Below are 18,401 nucleotides of genomic sequence, written 5' to 3' on the forward strand. Positions count from 1 at the left end.
GGCCTATGTCTCCCAGAAATATTTGGTAGGGAAAAATACCATTGCTTCATCTTTTTCCACCCTCCTCAAGCCAAATTTTTTTTCCTCCCATTTCCCACTTTCACAGGACTACTCTCTGGCTGCCAAACTTCTGCAAAATTCTCTGCAAAATTCCCTGTAAAACAGGCGTGCATCTTGGTCACCAGCTGCCCAAATCATCTTTACCTTATGCTGTCTGTAGACCTGTCCTGAGGCATGAGTATGCCTTAACTTCTAGCTGAAAAGATACCAGAAGTTGTTGACATGCCTGTGGGACAGCAAAATTTGCTGGTTTTCTTAGGCTGTGGGAGGTTGGGGAGTTTACAATAGGTAGGCGTATAAAATTCAGAAGTTTGTTTATAATATAGATTGGCATCTGAACTGCCAAACTTTAGTCTAATTTTAAAGCTCCTTATGCATTATGCAACTCTCTTTTCAGTAAAATGCAAAGTTACAATGGAAAGCACTTCATTTCCTATATGTATAATTTTCTTCTTTTGAGGAACAGGAAGGCAAAATATCCTTTTCAAAGCCTGGTTCATTTTCTGAGTCAGTTGTCACATTTTTCTTCGCTCAGTATTTGAATGTACATCATCTGGAGGTATGTATGCCTTTTTGCCTCTTGATCTTAATTTTGACCTCCCTGGTTTTAGTTGAATTCCAACAGAGGACAATTTTCAACTTCCTTCTCCTGTAGGAGATTCAGGATGTTCTTTTCAGTCTGAAAGGAAAGCAGGGCTGGTAGGTAGTAAAGAGGAAAGCACATGCTCAGTCCTCCTTAAAGGGGTTCCTCTCTCCAGCTCCACAGAGCACGGCAAGGTCTTGTGCTTGAAGTCTCATGGTCCTGAAATGTGCTGATAAGGGTTTTGGTTCCTCCTTGCACACCCACAATGTTAAGCTGTCTCTGCAACTCAGAATCAGGATTGGAGTTTGAGTTGCTGAACTCAGACTGTTTTTTAGAGCATGTGCATCTATCAATTTTTCCTTTTTTAGCTGACTTAATGTCTTTGATAGAATGAATGTATGCGTCCACCTTTGAGGATGAGATGCGTGTCTGAGATTAATACATGATGTAGTAACCCACTTGAGCAGAAGGAGTTGGGGAAACACAATGAATTAAGAGTGAGGAGGTTTGGATCAGTTCTTTGCTCTCTTCCAGCAACTTGCTGTGTGACCTTTGGGTAAACTACTTCACTTTTCCATGCCTCTGACTCCGTCCCTCATCTTTATTCTATTGCTCCTTATTTAGACTCCCAAAGTGCGAGAGCAAAAGCACATGTCTACCATGAGCAGTTTCAGTGCAAGCATTGATATACAGCTTTAAAACAAGGAGGCAAATACCTGGCTGGAGGCCTGTTGTAGGTATTTGTTAGCATGATCTCCTGCAATCTATGGTGAGTGGATGGCTTCACCAGACTGCACAGGGACCTAAGCCCACTCCCTGGTCTTGCGTGCCAGTAGTTCTGGTTGTAGATGTATTTCTTCTTTCACTAATGTAATAAAATACCAAGCCATTCTCCTTCCCGAATTCAATTAGATATTTCTTCCGAGGTTTCTGCTGATACAAAGTTCTAATTTCTCCTGTTTCACCTCTTTAAGAAAGGAAATGAGATGATCAAATGGAAATTATAGGCCACAATGTCTCAAAGTATTTCAGAGTGTGTTGATTAGAAAATTAGAAGAAAAAATATCTCTTGCACTCATAGGAGGCACAGTAATCTTTAGTTCCAAATAAACTTGTATGAGTGGAGGATGCAAACATGGTTTTAGGGACAAAATTCGCTTCAATGGAGATATGGTGAGCAGATCTGCCCAGGGACAGGACCAATGCAAGACCTGTGGGAGAAAGGAGTGTTTAGCACCTCTGCCTAGATCCTGGACTGCCTTTTGAAACTTGTCCTCTTCCCAGCTGTGGTCCTGCAGCCGTCTTTGTCCAGGGGTGCAGTTCATAAAGCACGGTCCGGGAGGAGAGGCTGGAGATCAGGGTGTGTAAGTGTGCGTGCCCCCCAGGGGAGGAGGTACAGCTCCTAGGGCAGCAGCGCTGCCCGAGCTTTTGTTTCTGTGCGTGCAAGGGAAAAGGAATTAAGGTTCGCGCCAAAGACCAGGACACTGATGGAGAGTCGGTGGGAAGGCTGCAGGCCTGAAAGAGAGGGCGAAAAAGAAAATGGGTTAATTTTTCTGCCTCCGTGCCCATGTGCAGCAAGGTAGATCCCCCTGGGTGGGGGGAGATCGGCTGAGGGAGAGCTCGGGGTGCTGGGCATGGGTTGAGGGGAGGGAGGGAGCGGCAGCGTCGCGCCTCGGTCCGCGCCCGCCTGGCAGGAGCGCGGTCGCGGCGGCCGAGGACGCGGGGAAGCCGGCGGGACACGGCCTGCTCCGGGCGGGAGGCAACCGCCGGCCGGTCCCCGGGCGGCCTGGGACGCCGCCGGGCCGGGCCGGGCCGGGCGGGAGGCGGGGGCCGGGCGTGAGGCGGCGCGCTGAGGGGCGGGCCGGGCGGCGCTGCCGGGCGCCCGCCGCGGTGTGTGGGTGGCTCCAGGCGGCCGGTATCCAGCGACAGGCGGCCGGGTGGGAGGAGGCTGGCGGGGCGGAGGAGGCGGGAGCGCGGCGGCGTTGCGGGCGTGTCAGCCGGTGCTGGACGATGGTGAGGCTCTGCGGGGGCTGACGCGCCCGCACCCCGTCCTCCCCTCCCCTCCCTCCCTGCCGGCTGACAGGCGGCGAGCCCTGAGCCGCACGTGTGGGATGTGAGACCTGCCCTCGCCGGGGGAGCATGAGCTGTGCCCAGGCCGGCATTGTCCAGGTACGAGGGGCTGGTGCCGCCCGGCCCCGGGTTGAGGGAGGGGGGGAGACCCGTGGGGAGGGAGGGAGTGGGTCGCTGTTACCTCCCGACGGAGAAGTACGAGGCGGGATGGGGCTGTCGGCGGCCCCCGCCGCCGGGAAAGGCCCTTCCCGGGGCCGGCAGCCCCCGCCCGGCCGGCGAGATGCGGTGGCGGGTCGTGGGTGTGCGCTGTCATCCGCGCCCGGCTGCGCGGCTGCCCGCCTTTGTGCTTCGGGGCCGGCCGGGCTGTGCGGCAGCGGGACCCCCCGTGTCCGTGGGCACTTCTGCGGGGCGGGGGGGGTGGCCGAGGGGTGTTGCTCTCCGTGCAGCATATGGGCCCTGGTGGGTTACGGGCTTAGCTGTCGGCCTGGCAGCTGAATTTCACTAGCGAACAAATAGTGTAGAATGATGATGAGCGATGTGCCGGCAGGGATTGACATCATTTGGGGATGTGGATGCGCGTAGGCGGTGATGAAGAGTCCCGTGCTGAATTTTAGGTGGTTACATCCCTTCCCTGTAAAAGAAGAAGCCCCCAGATTTGGTTCTTGGCTCCTTGACAATGCAGCAAAATTTAAAGCTCAAACTGCCTTTTTTTTCCCCGCTCTGCTGTAAGCCAATCTTGTGATTTCATATTTTGGTTATTACCTTGTGTTATTATGTAACTGCATTTTTTCCTTGGCAATTAAATAGAATAACTTATAAGTATGTTAAGAACATTGCCCCAGCCTGTAGCATTGTCAAATACTGCTTTTCTCATTTCACAGCCTGCATAGATAATGGATTTATACTGACACAGGCACATACAATTCATTTTGTTGTCTCTTGCGTCGTTTCCTGTGTGTTTCTCTATAGTTGCAGAAGAAATTACTTGGCCTGGGTTTAGATTTTTTGCATCCTGCTGTTTGGAGCTGCAGTAGTGCCTGCTTCTTTTTTTTTTTTTTTTATGCTGCACTCAGCAGAGGTGCGTAGTAAGACTGTACAACAGTCAGTCAGGCTATGCTCCTGTCCACATATTTCCCAGCACTACTGTCTCATTTTGTGGGGCAGCTAGCCCTGTCCGATGGTGGCAGCAATTAGGGACAGGGTGCTGCTGCGCCAGCAGTGCCACATGGCAGGTGGTCAGCTGCGCCTTTCTGATTAGTGCTCAGGCAAGGATTGCAGTTATTACAGTAATTCATTTTAGCCTGGGGATTCATTTTGAAAATTTGGATTTTCCACTAAGAAGGGATTATCATTTCTCCATGTAGTACGTGTGTTCTATGAAGAAGTGCAGTACTGTATGTGTCCTGGCTGCTCTCTCTACTTCTCTCTGTCTCTGAGATGCACACCCATTTGGACAGCAGAGGTGCAATGTTGATTTTCATGCTGGAACCAGAAGTAGATGTAAAAAGCAGTGTACACTTAGTCAACAAACACCACTCATCCAGTCTCAGTCTGGGAAGCGGGGCGGGGGGAAGAGTATCTGTCCTTATGGAGGAAACACTGGGACTATTTACTTTTTGTTTCAGGAGGGTGAGCGGGCAGTTAGCTCAGAACAAAGAGAGGTTGGTCAGATGGACAGTGTTTGTGAGGAGCGAGTGGCGTGCAAGTCGGTGGTAGATGGCGTGTCCTATCACTGGTGTGATACATACGCTAATGTGTTGCTGACTTAATGTGACCTGAGCTTTGGACTCCTAACCTTTTTGGCATCAGTCAGCTCTTTCTCATCAGCTTTCTCGTTTGAAACCAGAGCAGGCCAGAGCATGAACTGATGCACTCAGTGACTCTATCAGGAACTATCAATATCTGAATGTGGCAGTGATTTATTTGAAAACAAACTGTGGACATTCACTCAGAACATCCCAAAGAACGGATTCAAAATCCATATGCTCAGTATTTTAAATGCATTCTAATAAACAACATGGTATTTATTGTATTCCAATAAATAACTGGCTAAAACTGGTTAAGTGCATCTTTCAGTGGCACACGATCTAGCTTTTTTGCAATTGTGAGATAATCCCTGTGAAGCTTTGTGGAATTTCGCATGTGCTACATCTGATGCTAAGTAGCGTTCATTCAAGGCAGTGCTAAATCCACTCTGCTCTGCACTCGTGCAGCATCACCTTGGGTACTGTGTGCAGTTTTGGGTGCCACAGTTTAAAATGGATTTAAAGCTACTGCAGAGGGTGCAGAGGAGGGCCACGAAGCTGGTGAAGGGTTTAGAGGGGAAGCCATACGAGGAGCTGCTAAAATCACTGGGTTTGTACAGCCTGGAGGAGCCTGAGGGGAGAGCTCATTGCAGTCTACAGCTTCCTCACAAGGGGAGGAGGAGGGGCAGGCACCAAACTCTTCTCTTTAGTGACCAGTGACAGGACCCGGGGGAATGGCAGGAAGATGTGCCAGGGGAGGTTTAGGTTGGACATTAGGAAAAGGTTCTTCCCCCAGAGGGTGCTGGAGCACTGGAACAGGCTCCCCGGGGAGGTGTCATGGCCCCAAGCCTGACAGTGTTCGAGAAGAGACTGGACAAGGCCCTCAGACACACGGTGTGAACTGCGGGGTTGTCCCGTGCAGGGACAGGAGTTGGACTCAATGATCCTTGTGTGTCCCTTCCAACTCAGGACATTCTGTGATTCTATGAAATCCTGCTCCTTGTCTCCTTTTGAATAGTCTTCTTACAAGCAATGCAATTACTTGAATAAATCGCATGAGTGGAATTTAGGTTATTAGCTGTTCTTTCAAATACTGCAAAAGATGTGGTTGTGGCATAGTGGGGTAAGATTCAAGTAAGGAGAGTGATAGTGTTGAATTGTTGGTGTTGGGCCAAGAGCTGTCCTAACAAAGAGGTTGGGTTACCTATTTTTTGAAGTTGTTGGAAATCCATCTTGTGGATGCAGGCATTGAGATTGCCCCTGTAGTTTAAACTCTGAAAGCTACTTTTAAAAAGTATCCTGCAAGGCAACCTCCTCATTTCCCCACCACTTAGACATGTTGCAAATTTTAAACAGAAGGGCTTTAGTAATGTTAGAAAAGCAATTACTCCAAAGTATCTTAGTTTGTGATGATGGATTTTGCCAGGCAACGCAACTTGTCTTCACAATGACTTTCGTTCTCCTTAAGTGTCTCTGTGGTCCTAAGTCTCACCTACTGAGTTTCTTCCAAACTTAGGGGTACCTGCAAGGTCTGCCTTCAGCATGCATAGATTATAGTCTCTGTGGGTTTCTGGAGACAAGGGAGGAGAGCTGGAGCCTTATGCAAGAGCTCTGGCTCGCTCTGCCTCCCGTTCTGTAGAGGGGATGCTTGCCAGCCTAGAGCCAGCGTGCCTTTATGAACACCACTCAAACCAGTTTCATTTGGTATCCAAATATATGCGTAGTTTCTGTGAGTGGATTATACCTGCAGCTGTCACAGCTTTCCAGCATATATAACTAGGAACCGTCGGTGGATTGGGAGTCACCGGCACCTGAGATGCTCCCCAGCCTCCAGCAGCAGCACCTGCGCTGCTGGGAATGTCACTGTGGCATCAGCTGTTTCCCTCGGATCAGCTTGCGGGAGTAGCTGGAGGATGGTCCTGCTCATACCAGTCTGTGTATCTGCCTATTAGCATGAAAAGGAATTGTGATGTCCCCTTTTCTTCAGGATGTCTGCTGTTTATTTACGCTCAGTGGCTTTCTCAGTTTTGGCAATAAGGAGATGAGTCAGTTTTGCTTCTGTTTAAGGCTTTTTTTACCCATTTCTCTTGTAACATTTCATGTGCTGTTGTGATTCTGCAATGGCTGAGCAGCAAATACTGCAGGGGTTTGGTTTAATTCCTTAGAAATACATTTCTATTTGCCCTAGATATCATGAACATTAATTCTAATAAAGTCTAGAACAGGCTAGAACTTAAATACTTATGCCTTTGTCCTAAAACACAGCAATGTTTTGGTTTATACTGATAATCTCAGGAGGGTAGGAGGCATGTGACATGGGAAAAATAGAAGTACATCCAGCAGCAAAGGGCAGGCTGAGATGCCACCTACTCCAGCTGATGTTTTCCAGCTGAGATTTGAGGCCAGCAAGGTACTTAGAATTAATTAAGAAGAAATGGCAAGGTTCTTTGATGTAGGGAGCCTGGGGTCATTTTCTTTACAGTTAATGAATGGTGGCTAGGTAGCTATGAGTCAGTCGTGGAATTTTTGATCAGCTATGCCATGGCCAGGGTATCCCATCATCAATTCTGAAGTAGGAGGTTTAGGTTCTTCAGACAGGGCTTCTCAGGAGGGGCTGGGACTGCCCCTTGGCAAGATGATGATGTCCTCATCTCAGATGTTTGTGGGTTCACCAGAACATGGACTGGTAAGACTGGTCCAAGGTACAGGCAAAATGGGTGTTGTCATGGGCAGCAGACTGCTGGGGGCAAGAGGCTGGCTGAGCCCACAGCCTGTTTTTGCTTGGAAAAGAGGGAGGAGTTGGGTTGAGCAGGGCAGGAGCTGAGCCTGAAGTGGGGCTCCCCTGCTGCAGTACCTGTTGCAGCTCCTGTTTGTCCTCTTCCTGTGGTGGCAGCAGCAACAGAAACCTCAGATCCTCAAGATTCTCCTTCCTTAACCTCTCCACTTTATCATCTCCTCCTCCTTTTCCATGAGCTAGGAGCTGCCTAACCTCAATCCCAGCCCCATATCCTTTTGCCCAGAACATCGCCTACAATGCAGATGAAACTTGAGATGGCTTGGAGGCTGCGGAGGTGGGGAGCAATACAGCAAGCTGCCCCTTTTAGACCTTAAAAAAAGGGGAAACCCTGGTGCTCTTGCTTGAAATATGAAAATAAATGATCAGTGTCGTGCTCCCTGGGGAATCGCTGCACTCCATTGTATTGCAAAGTTCTCTGAGGACGCAGCAGCGCAGGCAGCGTTCCCGTGCTGCAGAGCAGAAGGTCTGTGGGAGAGATCGTGTGTGCAGCAGTTAGGAAGGCTATTATTGAGACCCTGGCCGAGGTTTCATTTTATGCATTTAGCAAAACAGGCTCGCTCTTTCACACTTTCCAGATATTTTTATATTTCTCTGCAGATGCTTGTGGAACACTAACATTTGCTTGGTTTGAAGCTTGAATTAAAATTCCCAACCAATGTCTAGAGGCAGATGAAAAAAGAAAAAAGCAAGTGTTTTTCCCAGAATTAAAATCCATTTAAATCTGAGAATTGTTAACCCATGAAATAGTGATGCAGTATAGAATGTCTCTTGGACTGAATCACTTGTGTTTAAAATGGAACATGCTCTAAAAATAAATGGGTAATTGCTTCAATGTAGTCAATATGGAATTTAAAGAAGACAGAGTGATTTGTCATGTATCTCTATAGCAGGAGTCATCTGGGAAGTCTGTGATGTTAAAGGCATTTGTTTCTATTAGCACCTTTTAAAGTAGTTTTGTTAATGAGCTCTTGAACACCAGGACGAAAATGTCATGTGGTATAATTAAGTTTTCCATACCATTGGAAAACATGTTCCATGTGCACCTTCAATTAACAAATCAGGTTTCTCAGGTCCTGAAATGCGTGGGTCAGGAGGCCTATTGTTTTAGAGAAAGGAGGAGTATGCTGTTCTGGTGCCAACAAAGTGCTTTCACACGTCTGTGTAAAATTTAGGGTGGCATCCTGCAAGCTTGGGAAGATCTGATGTTGTGCGACTTGCTGTATACTTTTTGCAGAGGGGAAGACCGATGGATACCCCTCCCAAACATGTAAGCAGAAGAGGTGGAGCAGGAAATTGTCTGCTTTTCCCAAGGGGGAGAGGAGAGAAAGAGAGGGGGGATGCTTGACAAGATGGTCAAACAAGTTCTTTACTGTGTGCTGGTGAAACGCCCGAGTATTGGTTGTGTGGAGCAGACAGGTCAAGGAGCTCTTCTCTGGATCTTAAGTGTTGCTGTGACTTCTCTTCCTCCTTGAAACACACTGTCCTGCCAAACTCTGTCTCCTTGGCAGAACATACGTTGTATTTTGTACAGACCTTGCTAAGCTAGGTAAGAAACAATGAAGCTGGGTATCATCCAGCTTTGCTTGAGCTGGATGCCTGTTGTAAGGTTGTTGTTGTAAGGTTGCTGTTGTTGCCTGTTCCCGAACCATCTGATCTTCAGTCCTTCTCCAAGCTGGACACAATGGATGCATGGGGGTACCTGCCTGGGCATCTGTGGGTATGCATACACGTGCTTGACAAACTAGTGGGATGGATGGGGCCATCTAATGTCCCAAGCTGGTCCTTGGGCAGCTAGGTGCTTTCCTTTGAAATCTGGGCCCTGTCAAGACTGATAGTGGTGTTAACGTAGGAGATACGGTCTTGTGCCTACATCTTAATGTAGCCTTAGGAAATTTTAAACTTAGAATTCACATTCTAATGCAGAACATCCTTCAAGTATTGGGTTATTTGTCAAGTGTCCTTAATGGTGTGTTAAAAAGAAAAAAAAAAAAAGCTACTGGAGAGGCCTTAGGATTTTTAATATAAAAATTATATACTTTTCGTGTGTGACTGTGTGATTGCCTGAAGACAAAGATGACCACAGATTTACCCTCTGAAGTAGCATGTTGATTTAAATAGCAAGGTTTAGTTGCTACATGCAACATGCAACATGAAAAGAGGGGAAAAGTGGACGAAATGTTTAATCTTGGAACCAGAACACATGTTTCCAAGATGATGCCATTCAAGATTTCATGAAAGGCCCATTAGACATTAAGTTGTCTGCTGCCTTGGTTACAGGCCTGTGGAAGCTGCGTAGAGATTAGGAGTGAGATCTTTTCATGAACTTTTAAGTTGCTTAATTTGACTACACCGTGCTCTCAAATGGTAATCAATGTGAGGTCAATACCATGATTCAGAAATACTACATACATACCCTGAGTCATAGTAGAGACCTGATGCTGCGATAAAGTATTATTGAATCAAACCCTTTGGTCTAAAAATGAGCAATGTTCCTCCTGAAGTTATTGGGAGCTTTGCTTGATGAAGGGCAGTGCTGTCTGCCCTTTCGTGATTTTTCTTCTTTTTTTACAGAGCTGGGTATCATAGGCAAGCTGGCTGTTTGCTGTGTCAGTGTGAAACACTGACATTTCTTTCTCATTGCTCTAGCAGCAGGCTGAAGCCGAAAACAACCGTAGGAGTTACTACCCAGACCAAGTATTAAGGGCTGATGAACTCTATTTTCTCCTGCTCTTCTTCTTAGGCTAGAAAAGGATTCCAACCTGGTTCTGTGGTAGCACTCCTTTCCAAGACCCATCCCTATGGTGGCTTATAAGAGTTATGTTCCCTGATTTACCTTCTTTTTGGTTTCCACTTAACATTCCTTAAGGATTTTGGCTTGTGTGTGAAAGGAAGTTACCCGTTTTTTTTTTTTTTAATATGAGCAAGGCTCTCATTAAAGGAATCCCACCTGACTAAAGGCGGAATTTTGTATGTTGGTCAAGAAACTGCATGCTGATGTAAAACCATTACCCGCTCTTGAAATTTGGCTTTGTGTTACTTCTTCATGCTCCTCAGAACTGTCACTCTCAGAGCATCCTCTTTGCAGATTTTCAAAGGTCCTCTCTCAGCACATGAGTTCGCATTTGTTTTGGTAGTCTCCTCTCCCACTTTAACATCCCCATTCCCCTAGAACTGGGTGATTGCGAAGTACTGTTCTTTCCAATGTACTTTGCTGCACAGATAGCTGTTCCAAGGCCATGAAATCTTACGTCTCAGACAAATAAAATGTGGGTTAATAACTCTGACTAATGTAGCCTAAAACCTTAGTGTCTGTATTTGGGCAAATATATTGAGACATTTCTAATTAAAAACTTATATCACCTAATTGTAAGCGTCTGAATTCTTAAATATCTGTCTTTTGCACTCAACTGTGTATAAAGCCAGGAGCAGGTGCAGAGTACTTGCTTATCCTAAAGTACTTAAAGCAGTTTACAAACCTGGTGTTAGAAAGATTTTAGAGTTGCTGGGGAGGGAATGAAAATGTTTGAGACATAGGAGCAAAATAACAAGTAATCAGGCCACAGGAAATTCAGCAAAATTGTAGCAAAGGTGTGGTGAAATGTTCTGGGTGCTTCTATGTGTTGAACTTGCCAGCTGTGCTGCTGAGGTTTCGATACAGGTAGATCCTAGAGGAGGGTGGAAGCAGACAGCACCTTCTAGAAACCTGATCTTAGGATCAGCTGCTTGATTTGCTTGTTGGAGCCACATGCTATCTTCTTCTAGATGTCAGCTGGTATTGTCTTGTCCACCTTGGAAGATCATAACAAGCCCAGGGAAGCTGCTGCAGAACTTCTAGAAAGGGGCAGACTGCCCTTGTGCCCTCTCTCCTTTCTTTTTATGTTTGCTTGGACCTGCCTGCAAGGGTGGTTTTTTGAAGCTTGGGGTAGTGACCCAAGCCAGGCTTCCTGCAGGGGTCTCAGCCCTCCACCTTCACCATCTTAAAAACAAACCAAACCAAAAATGTCTAAGGCTCTAGTAGGAAATGAGTAAGAAACAATTTCCCAAAGAATTGTACATGAAGAAGTTGCTTAATTACAGAAAAAACAATGGATATAGGGTTGTGAGGGAGAGGTTCTGTGTTTAAATCTCTGTTTGGAGAGTGGGAATAGAAATGTTTCTGGCAGAGCCTCTGCTTCTGTAAAATATCTTGATTGCCAAGTTCATATCAGAATGACTTTATAATGGTTATCAAATGTGGATTTTGTGCATGCGTGTATAAATTATTTGTTTGTAAAATATGATTCTGAGGTTTGGACTCTAAGTCCAAATATATGCCTGTTATGACCTATTTTTCCCAACCTAATTCTGCCAGCTCTGTGTGTGCATACATGATGTTACTTGCTTGGGGAGTCCCACTGACTTCAGAAACACAACGCACCTTAGGAAAGCTGGTACGTAAGTGGTGGTAGCAGGCTCAGTGTTTGCATTAGATGGGCTGCCAGGCTAGCACAGCAAGGGGAAGATGTGGGATAGGATGTTTGAGGAGTCGTCCACTGATTTAACACTGTATCATCTAGTAGCTCAGGAAGGGTCACTGTGAATAAATGTATTCGGTTGACTTGTGACCTCCTCGTAACAGCTCTGAGAGATAGACAGGAGATAATTTACTTGATAGCCTTCTAATAACTCACTGGAAAACCCATTTCATCTCCTTTCATTACCTGGACCAAAAGGGTTATACATGTAGTATTGCTAATCCGAATAATCCCTGTGGGACCATGAGAGGGGACACCCACATGCTGAAATAAAAAGTGGTAAGAGGGCCTTAAGCAAATGAAAATCCAAGCTGCTAAGTCTACATGGCATACTGGGAGCTTACTAGCCTATATCCAGGGCGTTATAACTATGTTTTGTGCAGCACTGCACCAGAAAGAGTCGTAACAGATTACCTGGAGTTGGTTGCATGCAACTGGCTTATGTGCCTGAAGGGAGGCAGGTCCTCAGAACCAGATACCCCAAGCTGGTGTGTTAGGTAGGGCCTCTTGGAGGAGCTGCCCTCTCCAGGAAGGTGTGTTGTTATTTCTCTTGCACCTGATTTAGATCAAACCTAGATCTGTGACTTTCCAGGAATGTGCCCTAACAGGCAGGGAGCTGCTCTGAGTGTATGTGAGTATGGGACATGATTTACATCCGTCTGGCCAAAGTAATTGTGTTCTGCATAGAAGATTTGAAGAATCATTGAGCCAAATAGCCAGAGGGAGGATAGTCTGATTTAATGGGTACAGAGGGGAGTTCCTGGATTCTTTTGCCAAGGGCTGGTTCATGTGTTTTATATGTAAGTGGGATGTCAAGACTGGTGTTTCTGGGATGCACAGGAGCAGAACACTAAGTCCATCAATCCTATTGATGTCCCATTCTTTTGATCTGGCCTATAATGGCTATGTTTGGTCTTAATTTTCTCAACGGTTTTAATCCATGCTCAGTGATGTGTCCAATGAAGATCTGCATGTTTGTTTGGCTTGTTTCATGCAGTAGTTTTCTGAGTTGAATCCTGGTAGCTAATGGTGAATATGAAAGCATTCAGATACAAATTCCCATGTAATAGGATAACCAATACAATTCAGTTAGAGCTTTGATAACTAACAGATATGTGGTAACCAGGTCTTCAAGCCTCAGAAGACTTAGGATATGAGCTAAGAAGGCTGTTGGGCTCACGACTGTAAGTTTAAGAGTGAGAAGATGTAGGTGAAAGATTACTGAAAAATGCTTTACAGCTGCACTACTGAGCCAAACCTCTGCCTTTCCATAATCCCTTCCCTTGATCCTGTGTTCATGGTCTCTGATAGGTGCTAGGGCAGGAGGGAGACTTTGCAGCCAAAGAGGTCTCAGTTGGACTTCATGTAAATTGAGGATTTTCATCACAGGAACAGAGTTAACATGGAAGTTCATGATAAATGAATCAAAAAGTTAGCTCCCTCCTAGACCTTTTAGGGGTTTGAGTTTTGGTGTTGGTTTTTGTTTGGTTGGTTGGTTTTTTGTGGTTTGTTTTTTGGTTGGTTGGTTTTTTGGTTTTGTTTTGGTTTGTTTGTTTGTTTTAAAGGGAGCCAGGGTGTAACAAACTTTTTTGTGCTTCAGTCAGCAAGCAAATTCTGGATCTGCTGGAGGCAGCCGGGCTTCTGCCTAATAAAGAACAATTTTTATGTAATTGCTTTGGAGGAAAATCCCATTTTAGGCCAGAGAAGCTTGCTGTTGAGCAGAGTTTCCTGGAAACCTCACTAACCACGCGCAATGTTCCTCCTCTTGCTGTGTGCACTTTGGGTTCCTGCAGTGCTGTCCTGCTGGGCTTGTCTTCCCAGTCCAGCTTCAGGTGTGGTTCAGAAGCTGAGACCAGCCCTTAGCAGCCCTGCTGAGTCACAGGGAAGAGCCGGAGACACAAGTATTACTTGGATCTGCGCAGCACTGCTGGATTATTAGCTGAAAACTAGAGACCCACCGCAAATCACCCACACTTCTTCAGTTGTTGCTCGAGATTGTTTGGTGGTATAATTACGATGTTCATTTTCAAGTAGCTGGCTGCTTGAGTAAAGAGCTGAATTTGTCGCCACGTGAGCCACCCTGAGGCTACCGAGCCTCTCTTTAATAAAAAAAAAATCCATATATTTTTTCCTTGCATGTATTTTTTTGGAGAATACATATGTCATTTATGTGCAGACATTTAATCACTCTCACATTGATGACTCCTTTTCTTGGAGTCTCTCACTCCCAGTGAAGACAGGTGACCTGGCAGGAGCAATCCAGTGCACTGCAAACATGCAGCGTAATTATATTCTTGAAGTAGCTCTGGTGCATGGAAGTGTGGGAGGAGGCGAGGCATATTAAATACTGGAGCTGCATGAACATTTGCCAGCGGAACAGTTTTCTATCAAAAAGATAAACCTGTTTTAAACAGAATCAAAATGTTCCTCATGAGAATGTGTTTGTACTGCAGCTGGCAGCTGTTCAGAGGACCTGGGGCCCTGCAGCCTTCTTTAGTGATCAGATCCAGTTGGGAGAGATCAGAGATGGAGGCGTGGCAAGGTGGTTGTTGTTGTTGTTATCCTTCAGCTCTAAGGAAAACTTCAAAATTCTTCCATTTCCCACCAAGTAGAAAAAGAGACCTGACCTACTCTGCTTCACACAGTTGTCTCTTGAAAACTATCTCCTGTCTCCAGCACACATCGTCATTATAATGTTGTACTATTGTATTTACTTCGTGGAAGCCTGGGGCTGATCTCACTGCTACATCGAGTTCATTAAATCACTGATCTTGCACTAGGGATGCATTTGGCCTGTGAGGTCTTAAAATAACTGTGGAAAGGTTCACAGACTTTTCAGCTTGCAGTTTTGTAACACACACTGGAAAACAAAAGCATGTCAGTAAGGGACCTCCTTCCCCATAAATGCTTGCGTTTTGGCTTGACGAGATCACCTTGGATGGGATTCCCGCTCCCTTTTTGAATTCATTTTTTCCAGTGTAGATACTAAAGTTATTTTAGCAAGTATTTTAGCAAGGTTCTTTTTTAAAAAACAAAAAACAAAACTTTATTTTATTTTATTTATTTTTTTCCCCCTGAGACTGCTGGGAGCATTTTTTTTTCTTCTCATTATCTGTATTTCCTTCAACTTCACAAACACCTTTTTTATAGCCATTGGAGGCTAATATGTCTGTTCTCTCAGTAGCAAGCCTGTAAAATGTTTGGGCTTCCAGCCTAAGCTGGTGCAAACCAGGCACAGTGCTACCGTTTAGGCCCTTCTGGTTTCAGTGGTGCTGGGACCTTCTTATTTTTGGTTGCAAAAAAGGCCTGTGCTTCGGCACAGCCGAGCTCTCTTACGTACAGTACAGCAAAGGCAAACTCTCTGCAGCAGGTTGTTCAAAAGTGGTCTTCATGAAGGAAAGAAATGTCCTGTTTTGCCTTCACTTCTCTTGTGCCAGTCGAACCAGGTGTTGGTGCAATGGACAGAAAAATGATGGCTTCAATTAAAGTCTTACCATTTAAATGGCTTTTTCTTTCTCCCCTTTTGTGGTGATTTGTCTTGTTCCTGCAAAGACCTTTTTTTACCCTTTGCCTGTGGGTCGCTCCGGTGTATTGAAGACCATCCTTCAGCTGCTTAGTCTGTTGAAACGTGGATGTGGAAAATGCGTTTTTCTTGGTGTGAACACTCAACAACGCATTTGTTTGACAACTGAGCGGTTCCCTGTTCAGAGCATGCTGTGCAGCAATAACATAGCAGCTTTGTCATCTGCTAAGTAAGATGACAAAAGAGAAGGTTAATGGATGTTTTTATTATACTGAGACTATTTCTCATTCTGTTTAGTTCCCTGATTTTTTTGTGCTTGTTTGCTAGCACTTGCCCTGCATCCTGCGTATACAGATCCCTTTCAGTCTTCCCTTGGCCCTGCACCCCTTCTGCTGGCTGGTGGGCTGGAGGAGGTCCCTGCCATGTCACTGGTTCCCTGGCTCCAGGTGTCCACATATCCAGAGGCAGAACTAGTCCTGAAGTGCTCTGTCATCTGGGAAAAACTTGGAGGTGTCAAACTTTTTGTCTGCCTGTGAACAAGGGAAAAGAGAAATAGCAGAAACTTTATCACTGTGCTAAATGTTTTTATAGGTTGATTGTAGATAGCCAAGTATATATGAAAAACAACTATATTTTGAAAAGTTCTTCCCCTTTACCTTTAAGGTGTCCTGCTGTCCATTGATGAAAATGGGAATCTTTCAGAGATCCTTGTTATGCCCTGCCAGGAATGCTTAGCCATTTTCAGTTTATGGACCCTAAATATTCAGACCTTAAATGCTCTTCTAGCAGGGAGGTGACCTCCCTCGTAGAAATGTCACGTCATATCTGCCATTCAATTATTTATGTAGCTGCATTCTTCAGGCCTCACAGTTTAAAAAAAAAAAAAAAAATTCTTAAAGGGAATTATCTGTATTTTGGCTTGTGCCCATTGCTTCTGGTCCTGTCACTGGAGACCACCGAGAAGAGCCTCACTCCATCCCACCAGCTATTTATGCAAATTGATAAGATTCACTCTGAGGCTTTTCTTCTGCAGGCTAAATAATCCCAGTGAATCCTTTTGCTTTTCTAGCTACTCTTTCGTGCATGTTAGTCACTTCCTCGGGTCAGGACGTGCATTTGTGTGGCTGCATGGAGAGCTGCATCAGGGAAATGACCCGGGTTAGAAGGAACCTGTTGTTTATGCCATGTGGTTTTAACCCAGATGAGGGTTTTGCGAAGGCTTATGGTAATGCAAGCAAACACCCAGCAAGGGCTGGGAGCAAGGAGTGGGAGGAAGGCAAGGTGTTTCTCCTTGTGAAAGTCTTAGTTATGCTGGCTTAAAGTGTTTGTGACAGTAGTCACCTGGGTGGACTGTGAACAGTTGTGAAGAGGGTAAAAAAAATCTTTGGTCTAGACTTACCAAGAAACCAAGGCAATGGAGGTGTTGTTTGGGCAGGGATTTTTGTGTGCCATGAGAAAATGTTGTTTTTATATTATTTCTTTAGAATTGTAGAATCATTTTGGTTGGAAGAGACCCTCAGGATCATCAAGTCCTACCATAACCTAACCTAACCCTAGCACTAAACCATGTCCCTAAGAACCTCGTCTAAACACCTTTTAAACACCTCCAGGGATGGTGACTCCACCGCTTCCCTGGGCAGCCTGTTCCAACGCCTGACAACCCTTTCCATGAAGAATTTTTTCCTAATATCCAATCTAAACCTGGCCTGGTGCAACTTGAGGCCATTTCCTCTTGTCCTGTCACTTGCTACTTGGGAGAAGAGACCAACACCCTCCATGCTACAACCTCCTTTCAGGTAGTTGCAGACAGCGATCAGGTCTCCCCTCAGCCTCCTTTTCTCCAGGCTGAACAGCCCCAGTTCCCTCAGCCGCTCCTCATCAGGCTTGTGCTCCAGGCCCCTCGCCAGCCTTGTCACCCTCCTCTGCACTCTCTCTAGTACCTCAATGTCTTTCCTGCAGTGAGGAGCCCAAAACCGAACACAGTATTCAAGGTGCTCGGCCTCACCAGTGCTGAAAACAGTGGCACGATCGCTTCTCTAGTCCTGCTGGCCACACTATTCCTGATACAAGCCAGGATGCTGTTGGCCTTTTTGGCCACCTGGGCACACTGCTGGCCTCACTCCAACCATTTTCTGCTCAGGAACTTTCTTAACTGATTGTGTTTCTGTGCATTTAGTGCCCTTTAGCAGAGACCTGCTCCATGAAATCTTTCCTGCTTTCCTTTGAACCTGTCTACACTCTTACTGTAATTTGAAAATTAATTTCACAGCTCAGCTACCCATTCCATTAAGAATCACCACCTCTAGTATGTTGTGAACGTGACTCCTAGTGCCTTCTCTTAATGCCTCCCTTTTTTCTGTTTTCTTTCCTCTCACAAGTCTGTGAAGCTCTGTTGTATCTTCTCTCTGTTGTCTTTTATTCTTCCCTGAATCTTCTCTTAGTCTTCTCCCCTGCCTTCATCTTTGGTACCTGCATACCCTTCCTCTCCTGATTTACTACCATTATTCTATGCACTACTATTTTTCAGATACTCCTTTTGCGTTAGCTCCCAAAGTAATTCTCCTCTAACTTCAGCCCCCTAATGTGCAGTTCTGCATCTCTTGTAGTGGTCCTGTTTCACTGCTTTTTCATCTGGATCTAGCTCAGTTTCTTGTACGTGACCCCCTTTTCTCCTTTTTCTCCTCCTGCCACCCATATTTTGGTCATAGACTTAGTCTTTGATTTTTTTTTACTAGACCAAATTCAACTCTGTTCTCCTGTTATTATTGAATGTAATTTTCTGTTCATCTCTGCCGCCAAAAATCTCTGCCCATTACTTGGTCATTTTTATCCTTTTTTGTTGTAGTCTTCACCGCATCAGCTTTCTGCAAATTAAATTTTTGCTGTGAGGGCCTTTTTCTGCTCTGTTCATTTTATTTGAATCCCCGGTCAATTTTTTGTCGATTTATCTTTTTATCATCCTGGATTTGCTGAATACTGCCGATTCTTAAATATATGTTCTCATGCCTTCTGTCCCTTCTCTTGTGAGATAATTAACATGACTGAAGTCCTTTGTTTCTGCCATTGGTTTGGCAACTCTCTTCGTGCTACTGTACTCACTGAGCCAGCG

The 18,401-nt window shown here is 45.5% G+C and overlaps 1 protein-coding gene across 5 annotated transcripts in view; it reads left to right on the forward strand.

Annotated features, from left to right (window-relative positions):
- Window positions 1-2,577: 2,577 nt before the first annotated feature.
- HECW1 (HECT, C2 and WW domain containing E3 ubiquitin protein ligase 1) overlaps window positions 2,578-18,401 on the forward strand; it is a 266,955-nt gene continuing 251,131 nt past the window's right edge. For all 5 annotated transcript variants that reach the window (XM_065627747.1, XM_065627745.1, XM_065627748.1 and 2 more), the window contains exon 1: window positions 2,578-2,812. Coding sequence is in view for 4 of the 5 variants with exons in the window: in XM_065627745.1 (XP_065483817.1) it covers window positions 2,783-2,812 (30 nt within the window). In the remaining variant the exon portion in view is untranslated. The remainder of the gene's footprint in view (window positions 2,813-18,401) is intronic.

This window comes from Caloenas nicobarica, chromosome 2 (assembly GCF_036013445.1).
Source record: "Caloenas nicobarica isolate bCalNic1 chromosome 2, bCalNic1.hap1, whole genome shotgun sequence".
NCBI classification, from domain to species: Eukaryota; Metazoa; Chordata; class Aves; order Columbiformes; family Columbidae; genus Caloenas; species Caloenas nicobarica.